Raw genomic sequence first — 15,616 nt, forward strand, 5'->3', positions numbered from 1 at the left:
CAGCAAATTCCTTGTGTCTCTGTCATTACAGCAGAAAGTCGTGGCACTCCGTGGTACTGGTTGAGAAAGGGCCCTTCTGCACAAAGCTGACATAAAACCAGAAGACACTCACACAAACCCCGAGCCCTGTTCCCTCTGCTCTCATGCTGGATTACCTAAGAGTGTGCAATGTTTGTAATATCACTCCAAGCTTAGTTAAGACCCTCGACCCCCCACCCCCCTAGAAAGCAGTGTCTGCATGCAAAATACTTTGCTTTCCAATTACAGCATATCTGGCATGACATACCCTGCTCTGAGCAGTGCTGGGATAAGAAACAACTAAAAAAAAAAAAAAAAAATCACATCATTACTTGAATTACATAAGGGGACCACCGACCCATGCTGCATGCCCCAGATACGGCACCAACCACTCTTGAGTAGGTACACTGTGGCTACCGTCTGGGTCATTAACCAAACGGATGCATGTGCAGAAAAACAAATAATTAAAATAATAATAAGGCATGCATGTTTACAGTTTGTGTTTCCCAGCAGCGCTAGTGGTCAGACCTTTTTTTTATTTATTTATTTTTACTGGCAGTGATGTCAGCTGAGAGGGGTGAACATGCAGTCATTCACTGCTCCTGTACCTGCAAGCTTTCAGGCACACCAGCTGTTGCTCGAACCGGAGCAGTCCAAGTGGCCGGTAGTTATGTGATCCAAAGATGCTATTTAGTGCACGGTGCTGGAGAGCATTTCGCTATCTAGGGGTGTCAACTTGTGCATAAAAGTTATATAACTCCGCTAAAACAGTAGCACAAGTTAGCTTTCGGGCTAACTAGTTTGCTCACACACTCACCTCCGTCTTGGTTATGCGGTGTCGGGCCAACTTCACCACAGCGAAATTGCCCTTTCCTAAAGTGCGCTCGATGTCGTAGAAGCCCACTCGGACTGGACCCCGGATCAGCGGTTTTTGGACACTGTCAGCCATGACCATGCTGTTCTAAAACGGGACTGTTGAGTGGAAGAGTAGGAGGCAGCCAGACGTGCAGGGACACACGAGGGGCAGACTGGGGCTTACTTGAGCAGCTCGAGATAAAGACGAAAGGAAAACAAACCGCCCGCCACCGCCGCTGCTGCCGCCGCCGCCGCTCGAAGCGTGTCCATTAAAATACACAAAGTTGATTTCTGTGTCGCCCTCGGCCGCCTGAACGCCACTGTGGCGACCCTGTCCGCTAGTGTGGCGATACGAAGCTGGCCATTTGCTGAGCCCGCGGGCTGTCACACCACGTTCTTCAGTACAATAGAGCTATAATATTTCAGCTTGAGGCGCCTCTATCAGCGACAGAGCACACGAGTTGACTTGCAAAGAGGCATCATGTTCTCCGGTTGACGTGTATTGACGTCAAAGCCATAGGGGTATTTGTACAGGGGGCGGGGCCACCGAGCCGCTCCACACTTCAGTGCCAATTGGTTGCCAGGACAACCAGACCCACCTCTTACGTCAACCGGTAAAATTGCTATTCTGAAATCTGTTTGCTCGCCTGCCCTTCTTGATTGCACGCATAGGTAACTTTGAAGTTTTTGCCCTGCAGGTGTTTAATAAGCTTTTGTCGGCTGCGAGTGAAAAATGCAGGGGGAGACAGGGGCTAAAAGCGGTCTGAACCGGCCTGAAAGCCTCCAGAGTGGGGTCTGCAAAAAAAAGTAAAAAAAAAAAAAAATTTAAGAAGCAAAAAAACAAACAAACAGCTAGTTGTGCTTCTATCTATCTATCTATCTATCTATCTATCTATCTATCTATCTATCTATCTATCTATCTATCTATCTACATATATATATAGCTGATTAATCCAGCTATGCAACGTGCATTTCTAATCTATAACATTACATAATGGAATATGCAGAGCTCCATATAAAATCAGACATTTTATCAGCCACAAAGAAACTTTTGTCAGCTACATGACAGCACCATCTGTTGGCAAAAGTAGAAAACTGAAGCGAGGCTCCATATTTTCCTTTTCCTCAGTGCTTGACTGATTACGCTCCATGCTTTCAAGCAGCTTTAAAGCAGATCCCACCAGTATATCTATATTATTATTAAACAAAGAATGCAGCCAAAATATCTTAACTACACATCAGAAAAAGAAGCAATCTTCATGTCTGAATTGCAGCACAGCTCTGCAACTGGCACTGCTTTTCTTCATGGTGTGTAGTGACAGTCAGTGGATTGCTAAGCAGGCAGGCAGAGCAGCGCTCCGAAGGCCTCCGCTGTCACGCATTGACTTCCTGAATGTAAGAGTTCCAGATGTGCTTTTGGCATTTCCTGTCTAACATTCTCCAAGAACACACTCAGCCTCTCCTTACTGGGCTTGCTACATCTTTCCAAGACACCGATCCAACACCCACTCAGTGCACATTTAGAAAAAAACACAGACATTTGTATATGTAACGTAAAGAGTGATCTTTAAAAATGAACATGGAAATGCACATGCACTGATTAACGGTGTGATATATTCTAAACTGGCCTCAAGTTTCTGTCAGATCAGTGGGAAAGTTGAACCTCGTGCACAATCAGGTGGAGTCAGGAAACCGCACAACTTTGAGGTTTATTTTGGCCACAGCAGTTCAGCCATCGGTGTTTCCTCATGTTCTCTGCTGGGCTCTGACATCAGAGACCAAACAGGAAGCCTTACACAGGGATGACACCAAAGTTCAAGTTTAGAGAAAAGGTCAAAAAAGTCCCTGGGTTGGAGTCTCCATCATGGCAGCAAGCCAACAAGCAAACCGTCTCTGTCTTCTGACTCATCATATCCTTTGACATTATTGTAAAAAGAGAAGCTGAGTAGTTTAATGTGCGATTGTTTACAAAATGAGCAACTCTGTGGGGGTGCAATATTGCAGGATTAGGCTAATTGCATAATCCTTTATGTCAGATTCAGCAGCGCTTCTGCACCACCAAACTGACCTGAACTATTAATGCTTCTTTGGTTTCATTAATGCCTCCTAAAACCTCCAAAAACTTTAGTGCTGCTGTAATGTTGCATAATTTATTAGAGCCGAAGGTTTAAACTGAACAAAGGAAATAAGTGGGCACAAAAATGTGTTTTTCTTTGAGTTGAAAAAACAAAACAAAACTCAAAGCCCATTCTGTTAGCTTAGCTTAGAGGCCTGTGCACACATGACCTGCATCTTTAGCTGCTTGATGAATTGGTCTTACCATTTATTCAGTTAACTTAAAATATAACACAATTTTTAAGGACAGCATTATCAGCAGTCTATCAGATGGCCTGCCCCTTTAGCCTAAATTACTTTAATACAGGACCAAAATTTGCCTTGAAAATTTGTGCATTCTCCCCAGGCGATAAATAGACTAATGCTTTTGATATTCCACTTTAACTTTTCTGTAATATCTTCACCCACTTTTCATTAACCTTATGAAATATTAGAACCTTTATGGCATGATTTGGTTTTGTATTTTTGCAGTTTCCAGCCTTTGCATTTCAGTGCATAGCCTGTAATGTAATAAGTGCCACTATAAGATTAGTGGATTACAGTAAGGGTCTCAACAGCTGTTGGATGGATTATTATGAAATTGTATACACACATTTGTGCCCTCATCAGAATCACTTTGGCAATCCTTAAACTTCTCATCCTTTTCTTTTTCAATCAGATTTGATTAGCTTCAGCTTTATATAGTGTGTGGAACTAGTCTGCAATTTTGGGCATCCATACTACGATGGTGAATATGGAAAACAATGTGTCTACATCTATCAGCATGCTATCACAGTGATTCATGGAGTTAACAGTGCCATTGGTCTGACTGTAACACATTTTTATTAAAACGTCAGAAATATAAAAGTCATGTGTACGTGAATACCAAGTCATGGACAAAACATTAAGCTTCCCTGTTTTATGGAATACACTGATTTGCAGACAGTACATTCTACATGCAGGACTAGAAAATTGAGTGAAACCTGTACAGATATGGCCAAGCTGTTTAGAAATCCTGCACCGCACAGTGTAACTGTAGTCTGTCTGTGGTTGATGGACATTTGCAGACACCGGTGTTATCCATAGATCTCATTTTCCACCCATCCAGTCTGACTGCGGCAGCGCCGGCTTTGAGCTCTGCAGGGCTCGTAAATGTCATTGGTGACAAAGCCGCTCTCATTGTCCACACATGACACATTCTCATAATCGTTGCACAGGGAGTCATGGGACAGAGAACCGGAGTACTTTGTCATGATTTCTGCTGCTATCCTGCTGTCCAGAGTAGCGTGAGGCAGTTTGGTAATGTCACTGTAGGCATAAGGTCCTTGCACAGGGCAAGATGAAGCTGTTGCTAGCACCCACTGTTTTGATCTGCTGGGATAGCTTTCTGTTTCTGTCTTCCTCCTAAATATGAAAGAGGGCCAAAGTTAAAATCTACAGGACATACTCATATAATCAAATGCATTAAAAAAAAAAATTCTTATAGCTGTCTGTTTTACCTCTTAGCATGCTGTTTGTAGCAAATGAAACCAACAGCTGCAAACAACAGCAACAGTAGTGCAGGGATAGTCGCATAAAGGATGTAGGAAATGTTGAGGGTGTTGCCAGAGAAAGATACTGTGAACAAAAGAACTTTGCTTGTGACACAGTGGTTTTATATAGTTTCCCAAAACATACCTCAGAGTATCAAGAATACTTTCTTTCCTTTCTTACCAGAGGATTCAGGTAGTGCTATTTTTATCCTTTCGTTACTTTCTGTGGTTGACAGTATGCTTGGAATCAAAGATGGAACTAGAGAAACCAGAAAACAAAATCAACAGGTGCGTGTGAAAAATATTTTAAATGATTCAATTAGTCCATTATATATATATATATTTATATATTTATATATATATATATATATATATATATATATATATATAATGGACTAATTGAATAATGGACTAATTGAATCATTTAAAAAATATATATATATATATATATATATATATTTATATATCTGTGTGTTCTTCATGTTTTATCTTTATATGGTTGGTGGCTGGATCCTTGGCTGCTCCAGTCTGCATACCAAATATGCTTAGGCAAGATGCTGAACCCCAGGTTGCTCTCCAATGCATTTATCGGAGTATGAATGTGTGTGAAATTTAGCTAGAAAGGATTTATGAGTAGAAAAAAAGTGCTTTTATGAATATGTGTGCATGGGTGAATGATGCATGTAGTATGTAGCCTATTTACCATGTTTCTCGCAGAAAAGGTGTTTAAAAGAGGTCACAAGCATGTATAAATTTTCTTTAGCGGTTTATGTATTTATGAAGACTGTAGTAATACCCAAAAGAATGAGGCTGCAGATATAAGCAATGAGAAGGGTGGCTGAGCTCTCCCTTAAAGTAATGGTGAAGAGCTTGGTTATTCAAAATGGATTTGGAGTAGAGCTGCTGCTCCTCCACATTGAAAGGAGCCAGTCGAAGTGGTTCAGGCATCTGATTAGGATGCTTCCTGCAGGTGTTGGTTGTCTCAAAGGACAATAAACAAAATGTAATCGAACATACAGAATATTATGTATAATATAACAATTTTCATGCGATCACATTACATGGAATACATGGTTGTTTTCAGAATGCACAGTACACAGCAGACGTGAATACAAAGTTGTATCACGTTCTAATATTAGCATTTCTAAGCTGACAAGTACCTGCATATGCTGTGTTTCTGTCCTCAGTAAATACTGGTACTTTTTCTGCAGAACAGGGAAATAAATTAGTGTTATTCAGAGGAAGAAAGCAATACATGGGTGAGACTACTAAAGGTTGCTTTATGGAAAGAAATGAGTCATTTTTTCCCCTCTTTTCATGTAATCAGCTATATTTTAATGTCGGTTGTAAGAAAACATACCATTAAAACTCTTTCTGTTTAGTTTTAGCTGCTGGCAGCAGTGGATACATTGTAGCAGCGATCCCTAGACAATAAAATTCTAGTTTTGTAGATTTAGGAACTAAAAAAACAACCAAGAGTACCAAATTTTAACATTTTCCAGCACTCTTAAGCCAGCTAGATCACTGGTATGTGTGAGGTATACCAGCTCACCTTCTGCGTATTTGCAGACAAAGTTGTTCTTGGAGCTGCAGTTGTCATCATTCCACTGGAACAGGAAACGACCCTCAGGTGTTTCAGAGGGCTGGTGATACAAAACTACGCACATTTCCTTACCGCACGATGGCTCATCCCAGTGCCAGTTCCTGCAACAAATAAGATGCACAAGTTTAGACTATATATTAATTTTCTTTCATTCTTTCGCTTGACTGCTGACAGAGACAGATGACTATTCTTACTCACCCCTATGGGCAATTTAAAATCACCAATTACCTAACACAAACCTCATTAAACTGCACGTGTTTGGTCTGTGAGAGAAACCTATGGTACCTCGAGAGAATGGACTCAGATATAACGAGAGCGTGCAAACTCCACTGGTGGATGCTGGATTCAAACACAGGACACACTTACTGTGTGGCAGCAATGTGACACCACACCACCGTGCTGTCCTGAGCTCAAACAGTGTGTCATTTATTTGTATCTTAATCCCAAATTCTTGCAAAGGACATTAGACATTCCTTCGCTCCCACACAAACATCACCTAATCCAATATTTTTTCTGAGTCATCATTGAATACAGCCTTTTTCCACTTCCATCTGCAGCACACTGTGTCTCGGGGGGCCACTCTTACTGTTTTCACAGATGCAGCTTAAACATTTACACAGATGAAAAATATATTTTAAAACAAAGAGGAAAAACCTGAACTTAGCCTTGCTTCCATCCAGCCAGTAATACTGCGAGGGGCAACCTGGGCTTGACGTCCCGACGCTGTAATGTTGCGGGTTGCGACGGAGCCCGATCCAGAAGTCGCCATCTCTATTGGTCAGCTTTTGTATGTACCTCTCTATCAGTTGCTGCTCACTTTCCGTCTCGATGCTTAGCAGCTCCCCTCCGTCCAACCTGCAGGCCTGTCTGGCATCCTCAAAGGTCAGCCTTCGCCTGCTGTCGTGGATGTAGGACGCCTTGTAACACGGACGCTGTGTCCCGCTCCGGCATATTCTTTGCCCTGGACACCAACCGGGAGCATTGAGGATAAAACAAGATGATAAATGCAGGGTTTTTGTTTTCTGAACTCTTCCTGTGGTATCTGTGTGGCAGGAAGATTTTAAGCTGCTTACAGTGTCACAGACAAAAAATAGGAACCAGAATGTTTGGGTTGCATTGCCAAATTCTTTCCACTGCAATGTGGGCAGAGTCAACCAGATGGTACTGATATTTATACCTTTACTTTCAAGGGCTTAAAAAAGGTTTTTTTTTCTACATCAGTCTCACTCCAGTAAAAATTATTTTACTCTCATTTTTTCACATTTCAAAATTTGCTGTCTCAACCCTCTGTATGTCCAGACTCAGTTTTAATCACTGTTTTTCTGACTTCCACATCCATCAAACTAAGTGTGTCAGGCTGGTACATGATATATTGTCATGGGAGAGGGGCAACCATATCAAAGCAGTCATCAGAATAATGTTTTTCTAGGTTTTCTAGATTTTTAGTTAGTTTACGCACACTTTATCCTATTGCATCTGATGAAAAGAATGAAGAAATATGAGACCATGACAGGCTAAACAACCTCCCTTGTTTCTATTTTCTTATACTAAAATGCACAATTGAATTTTTTGTGTTCTGATTGCCTATACATTCCCAAGAACAATCGAAAACACGTGGCTGTGTTTCGCTGCAGTGCAAGGTTGTTGAAGTTTGCTAAAATTAAACTAATGAATAAACAATTTTAGTAAAACTGAAGTAAAACTAAGAACCAAACTTTAAAAAAGGGTAAAATCTATATTAAATGACATTGTGTGCTGATAAATCTAACTAAAATAAAAACATACAGAACTTGTCTTTAGCAGAATCTGCAAGTTAAATCAAGATCAGCAAAGTCATTGCTATTTTATAACTATCAATAATTAATAGTAGTTATGCAATGAATTAATTAGTCAAATTTAATCAAGTTTCTTCATGGTGCAAACATCCTTTGAGACTGGGTCACGTGCAACTTCTGACTTTCTCAAAAGTCACATCAAGATTTTGAGTGATACATCATATGCACTAACCAGAACCTTCATTAGGCACTACAGTCATTAAAGGATGGACATGGTCACCAACAGTTAGGTAGACTGTGGCATTTAAACAACACTGAGTTGGTACAAAGGGACCCAGAGTGAGTCAAGAAAATGTCCCCCACACCTTTACACCAGCACCACAAGCCTGACCCACTGATACAAGGCAGAATGGATCCTTTCCTGCTGTTTACACCAAATCCTGACCCAAACTAAATGTCACAGCACAAATCAAGACTCATCAGACCAGGCGATGTTTTTATAATCTTGCAAACCCCATGCAAACTTCAGCTTCCATTGCTTTTCTTAGGCAGCAGTGGCACCTGATGTGGTCTTTTGCTGCTGCCCATCATCTTCAAGGCTTTGATGTACTGTGTGTTCAGCTGTGCTCTTCTGCATATCTTGCTTGTAAGGAGTTGGTATTTGAGTTACTGTTGTTTTCCTATCAAATCAAAACAGTCTGGCTAGTCTCCTTTGATCACTGGAATTATTTAACCAGGAAATCCCTTGAGATTAATATCTCTTTCAAGGGAAACATGACCAAGATCTCAACGTCTGCCCAGACCAGAAGTAAGCCAAACAGCCCCAGAGTGACTGAGAGAAGTGCAAAAAGTGTTGCAACTGTCCCAGTCTCTTCAGCTTTTCACAATCAATTCATCCTAGTTAGCTACTTGCTGCACGTCGCTTACGCTAGCCTGGGAGAGACAAGGGATCAAACCATGGGCTAGAAATACCTTCAGACTGGCTCGCAGGGGAAAAACTACAATACTGCATAGGGATTTACATTATGTTGGCGTAGTTATGGCTATTGTTGTGATTAGGCCTATAGTTAACAGCATTATTGTATCCTTTTAGTCCTACTGATGCGCTATAGTACAGTTAAAGGTGTTCAATTATAATTCTTCCTCATATTAAATGAGTTCGCCCACCTAATCGCATGCTGCTGTGCTGTGAGTTTGACTGCTGTCTGTTTATGATTATAGCGCGCGCACACACGCACACACACACACACACACACACAGAGGACAAGTTTTCCAGCGGTTCCTGTTAACTTAAACATTAACAACAACAACACAAATACAACTCATGGTCTTGTCGTTCAGATATTATCGACGCTTTCTTGGCGAAAAACAAAACAAAAACAACAAAACTCGTACAACTCGGAAATAAAACTACTATAAGTTTTTTTTTTTTTAAAGGGAGTTTTCCCCACTTCGAAGGAAATTCTTACCATTAAGTTTAGAAGTGGATCCAGGCTGGAACAAAACGGCGATAACAGTGCCAAACAGCTTCATAAAATCCATCTCTACATGTTCACCTAGTGTGCTGGAATCGTAAATAAGGTGTAAACTAGGGAGTTGGGATATGAGCTTGAGCTTCAGACCTCCGTGGTAAACACAGTGATGACACAGAGGGAGCAGCAGAATAGTCTATTCAGCCTAAAAGTGGGTCGTCTTGCTGAAGGCGTGCATATGCCGTCTGCTGAGGCGGAAAAAAGAAAAAAAAAATCAGGAGGGAGAGACAGAGCAAGATTTTTGAAAAGAAAAGAAAAGAAAAAAAGTACATATGTCGCAAGAAAAAATAGAGTTGGTGTTCTTTTTAGCTGTAATCACTGAGGTATAAGTCCGTGCAGTTCTTAATCAACAATGCAGAGTCCCATTTCATATATACTGATGCCATGATAGGATGAATAGAGTTCTTTGTGCATATCATGCGCGTTGTATTAAAACGGTTAATGAGCATCTTTCATTCTTCCTGGCTGAGTGCCATGTCCAGGGAAAAAACAGCTCAGAGGAGAAAAAAACAGGTTTACTTCAAAATGTTGTGTTGCTCGTTAAAAGTAGAATTCAGTTTTTCATTGTGTCTTTCTGATAAACAAGTTGATCTGATATTATGCTGCTTTTTGTATTTTATTTATTTAAAAAACATACTGATCACAACTAAAAGAAATGCGTCAGTAAGTAATACGTTTAGAGGAAAATGATTTAGACCACACTGTGAAAACAACATTAAAGAGAGAGAAACAGTAAGGACACGAAGTAAGATTATTACAGAGTAAAAGATAAAGGGGAATTGGGTGGAAGAGAGCGAGGGATTGCCCATAAAACAGGAAAACAGGCAGTGGAGGAAGAGGAAAGTATTTTTTTTTAGACCCGCACTTCCTGTTCATTGCTTTGGTCTGGTTTCCTTAATTTTCAGAGTAGAAATGACTGAGGTTAGACTGTCTGGATCAGTCATGAGTTATAAAATGGAAATAAATCAAATTTCAACGTCAGCTCCACCAGATATTTTTCTTTCTGGCCAAATTATTTCATCACTATTCTAAATGAATGTGAAGTCAGTGGTCATTTCCAGGGTGGGAGGGTCTTTCTCTGATCAAGAGGAACTGAGTGGACTGAATTATATGCACTGGCCTTTGCAGCCATAAAACCAACTGAAGACTGCATACATAGTCACCCATCTGTTTGCTATCTTCACTTGTCAGTGTGCAATCAGATCACAAGACAAGTGCCCAATCTGCACCTGCATCAGGTGAGTCCTTGCATCAAGAAGCATATCTGGACATGCATTTTGATGTTTTCTTAAGAATATTTTGATAATGCCCCCCATTTTGTCTTATTTTGATTTCACAAGTATTTCTTAACGTTATATTAATATGACACACAATGTACCTGCTTCCCAACACAAAATCCTCTAAATTGCACCTCTAAAGTCCCACGTTTGGTAAATATTTCAGGTAAATTCCATCATAACTTTTTGGATAATTGTACATAAAAAACTGCACATTTCAACCTAAGTCGTAGTAACATAATGGCATATTTCCACTACAGTTCTTCTATTGGAAACATATACAAACACACATAAAGAAAACAGTTTATCTGTATGGATGGATGGATGGGAAAAATATAGGAAAAATAGAAAGACCCTCTTCTTAGGTCTTCCAGACTAATTTCCAGAGTGTATCCATCAAAGGCTTGTACTTGCTTGTACTGTAATGCTGATGAGTTAAAATTATTTTGGTGGAGATATACTGAAAGAATCGAACACATTTTTAAGACATAAAGACACTCACATAGACTCACAACACAGATGTTGGCTTCAGCCTGTGGTCTTGCATGTCCTCTAATAACAGCTATCAACACATGACCTTGGAAGTGGAGTAAAAATACCATTCTGTGGAGAGCTGAGAGAGGATGGATAATCATAGGTTAGTAAGGCATGTGGTCTGCTACCTGGGATCAAGCAGTCTCGCTGGCTGTCTCTTTGTTGGTGACACAGCTGTGTCGGTCATGTGGGTATCTCTAGAGAGACTGAGCCTCTGGACTGATTTCCTCTCCTTCATTTTGGTCTTTTGCTGCCTGTGCAGTAAATTTGATTATTGGCTGGTGCAGCCAAACGTTTGTCATGTGATGAAGAGCTGTGACTGTGTGTTATAAACCCTGCCACTGTTGAGCCTCTCCTCACATCATCATTGAGTTTATTATCGGGCAACAGGCTCAAATCTTATTTGCTCAGCACAGGAATGCAACGTGGATAACTTCATGTGAGGACTCAAATGCTAGACTGTAAACCAGAATTGTTATTTTGCAAGCAACTCCTTCAGGATTGTTGCAGAGACACTGGCAGATTCATCTTTTTAGTGTGTAAACATGAAAATAATATAGGAGGGACTATTTTAGTAGCAAAGCTGCATAAAATACAACTTACAACTACAACACCTCGAGCTCAGGATCCACTTTAAATCCATCATCATGTTAGGCGATACTAAGCCTATTTCAAAGTGCCAATTATATCCATACAATAAAATAAATAAACCTATGGATTTCACTGCTTTGCACAGCTCGTAATAAGCAAGACAAACATAATGAATCCACTAATGTAAACTTCATAAAAAAAAAATTGTACCTGAATTTTTCACGTATCACTTTATTGGATATTTATTAGAACTTTCTGAGTGACTCTGCTGGAGTGGAAGTTGTGTCACTTGGTTTGAACTCTTCAGCTCTGGCAAATCACGAGTTGTAACCCAGACCCAACAACAACGAAGCATTTGAACTCTGTCTAATTTTGCCCAGCAGATGACACCAAACCACACAGAAGTAAGGTTAAGCAGCCACTCCCATTCATGGTTTAAACTGTTTAAGTGTCCAGAAAGTAATGACTCACATCAACTCAGGCATTCAGCTTTTTTTCTTTACTTTGGATACCAAACTTAAAATAGAAAATATTATCCTTACTTACCAACTACACTCATTTTTTTCTGACAACTATTTACTTTTAAGCCTGTAAACTAACACAGTCATGTTTTAATCTTTACTTATGGAAATATTTCAAAAGTAAGACCTATTTAAATATTTAACCTCCTAAGACCCAAACTCTTTCATGGCATGCATTTTTAATTTCTCTTTGATATTTGGGATGATTGGGACCTGATGAATGTAAAAACAAAGAATTACCAGATTTTTATTTTTTTTTTAACCTGATTTTTGTTTCTAAGAAAAATGAGAGCCACATATGAGGATATTCGTTTAAAATTTCGATAGAACAGTGGCAGTATAATGTCCTCGTAAGGGGATATCAGGCCCTTGTAGAGCAAGATTTAGTATTTTGGTCTAAATAACCCAAAATGTGATGTCCACATATGTGGACGCCAGGTCCTAGAAGGTTAAAGACACAGACTATTTTACATGCTTTTGTCTCTTAACATCTAGATTACGACAATGACTGTTTTACTTCCTAACCTACTGAATGACTGCAGACTATACAGAACTCAGGTGCCATGATTTTAACTTGAGCAAAGTGATGGGATCACATCAGTATGTGTTGGAATTGATTTTAAGATTGTACTGATTATTTTTGCAGCACCACTTCCTACCTTGACTGAAAACTAAGTCTTTAATTTGAATGGTCTTTTTTTATCTCATACATTTCTTACTTGCGTTTCATTTACCCGATCTCGTAGAGCAGTTTGTAATCTGAAAAAGGTCCATATTTATTATTATTTGTGAAAAATGATTTATTTATGTAAATAATTATATTTTCTTGTACGTTACAAAAAAGTAACACATTACAGAAAATTTAAAGAAAACTTTTACATTTATTTGGTAGAACTGGATTTAATGCTGCATTAACATGTGGTTAAACTTGAGAGTTGTGGGTTTCTAGTAACAAACCATCAGCCATTCCTGAAATCACATATTTGTTGCAGAGGATTTTTTTTTTTATGTAGAACAAATGCTTTTACTTTTGTTTACTTTAAGTACAGTTTAATAATAATATTAATAATATATATATATATATATATATATATATATATATATATATATATATATATATATATATATATATATATATATATATATATATATATATATATATTTCTAGTGGGATCACTGCTTTGGTAGTTTTACTCATCCTTCTTCTTCTGCCACTTGATGTGAGTAACCAACACAATATCTGTTACCATCAAAAGCATCTGAAACCCATTCAGGATTTGTTTTACAGTGTAAGATGATTACAGCATTATGTCATAGGAGCAATTATCTGTGTATTTATTACAAGTTCTCAAAATAAATAAAAAATGAACCCTCTCCAACAACGAAGCATTACAAATGTTATTAAACATACAAGTTTCTCAGTTTCTTGTCTAAGTGATATTCTATATTCCCACCCAGAGGGGTTATCTGTAACAGTGGGGATTTTCTCTGCTGTACATGTCTGCAGAGTACAGTACCAATTTCTCACAAGCTTCCCAGTGTATCTTCTTTCCTCCAAATCTAAATCCTTACCTTCTCTTGTGCCCTGGTTTTATACTTTTCTAGTGTGATTATATGTCAGTAACCATTATAGTTCTTGTTGAAAGGAGCCATTAAAGCTGCACACAAATCCTTGTTGGAGCTCACTGTCATGATAATCCTGTGTGGTCTGTGAAACATACCCTGCTAAAGATGGTGACACTACAGTTGATTTCAGCCCCTGTTCTGGGAGCAATGTATCGATGCATCAGGCAAGTTCATTTCACAGTAAAATTCACATATTTTACAGTAGTAGTGCTTCTGTTAAGCTTATTAAACGAAATGGGTTTGATACCTAATCTTAGTCTTGTTAAAGATAAACATTAAGTATTAAGATAAACTATTAAATATTAAGATTAAGCCACACATGTCCAGTGTTTGAGACATTGGTGGCTAAAGCTGACCCATTAACCTCTTGACATGTGACCATCATGTTCTCTGTTTTCTGTATATTATTATAGGGGCTTTACCTTGCAATATAAAATGTGCTGAGGCAACTGTTGTTGTAATTTGGTGCTATATAAATAAAACTGATTTGAACTGAATCGTTCTACTTGCATAATTCACTGATTTCATTTCATTTATTTATTTATTTATTTCACACTTGGTACAACAATTCAAACAAACCAACCACACTTTCTATCAAAAAGCACTACAACCATGTGTGCAGTCAAGGTCATTGCAGGAAAAAAATATAACAATACAAGGACTAAGGAGTGGAAGAATGGCCTGTGAATTTTTTCTAGTTTCCTCTGAGGTAAAAATCAGGACAGAGTGACACTGGATAGAGTGACAAATGTTTTCTTTCACCTTGGGCTCTTTAGCAGAACACTAAGCTAATTTTCTTCTATATTACTAGTGAACAATGGGTGTTCTCAGTAGAGTTGTAACAGTTGTGGCCTATAGGTATCTAGTCTATAGGCAATGCAGTTCTATCAAGACTGAAATAAGTCTGACATGCAAGGGGAACTAACAGCAAGTTTTTAATAGGCTGTTGTGGCAAGATCACCTCTCAAGCATTCATTGTGCATAATTCTCAAGAGATAAAGCCACTCTTGAAGCATGTATGTTTAGTCTTTTTGGTTTTTTGCTTTTGGTTTTGAAATCTGATTCTTGAATTATTTGCAAGTCGATGGAGGATCTCAGTTATTCAATTTATGCATTGGCCTGGGTTCTGCTTTGTAAAATGCATTTGCTCTGCATGTGTTTCAGGCATTTTTTTATTAGAAACATTAGCTGCAATATGATAATGAAAAACCTGCAGGTCTTCAGTAATGTTGCCTGATTTTTGTAAGAAGTTATAGTGAAAAATTAAGTAAGGGAGAAATGTGTCCGTGGCTCACTTTGTCTGAAGTCAGTCGAAAAGTTCAACAACCAAATATGCACACTGCATCAAGGTTTAAACTTCACTTGCCTCATTGCAGGAAGGTGCGACAGCCGACAGCTATATTTAACTTCTGTTCTTTGATAATGATTTCTGATGGAAGAAACCTGAAACAACAGTTGCAGCTAACCTGCGGGAGCTGTGTCACACAAGTCCCAGTACACAAAGATAGGGGAAAGTGTGTGTGTGTGTGTACGGGTCTAAAATTAGACAAAGGGAGGGCTACTGAGTCACGCAACTGTGGTATGTATCCTGAATACTATATAAGCCATATATCTCAAATACTGTGACAAGCACCTGCTCAGGTATCACCAAGGTAAGA

The 15,616-nt window shown here is 39.0% G+C and overlaps 2 protein-coding genes across 3 annotated transcripts in view; both read right to left on the minus strand.

Annotated features, from left to right (window-relative positions):
• The window catches only part of sik2b (salt-inducible kinase 2b), a 52,605-nt gene extending 51,222 nt beyond the window's left edge, over positions 1-1,383 (minus strand). For both annotated transcript variants that reach the window (XM_084951970.1, XM_084951969.1), the window contains exon 1: positions 836-1,383. In XM_084951970.1, the coding sequence (XP_084808096.1) occupies positions 836-973 (138 nt within the window). In that variant the 5' untranslated portion in view covers positions 974-1,383. The remainder of the gene's footprint in view (positions 1-835) is intronic.
• Positions 1,384-3,793: 2,410 nt separating this feature from the next.
• Positions 3,794-9,720, minus strand: laynb (layilin b). Its single transcript, XM_084951683.1, has 7 exons — positions 9,347-9,720; positions 6,757-7,063; positions 6,052-6,203; positions 5,660-5,704; positions 4,681-4,758; positions 4,467-4,584; positions 3,794-4,371 (listed from the first exon to the last, which is right to left on the minus strand). Exons 1-7 carry the CDS (start codon positions 9,417-9,419, stop codon positions 4,044-4,046), a joined length of 1,101 nt encoding a protein of 366 aa, XP_084807809.1. The 5' UTR covers positions 9,420-9,720; the 3' UTR covers positions 3,794-4,043.
• Positions 9,721-15,616: the final 5,896 nt, after the last annotated feature.

Source organism: Perissodus microlepis, chromosome 14, assembly GCF_051167445.1.
Source record: "Perissodus microlepis isolate ML-2025 ecotype Zambia chromosome 14, ASM5116744v1, whole genome shotgun sequence".
NCBI classification, from domain to species: Eukaryota; Metazoa; Chordata; class Actinopteri; order Cichliformes; family Cichlidae; genus Perissodus; species Perissodus microlepis.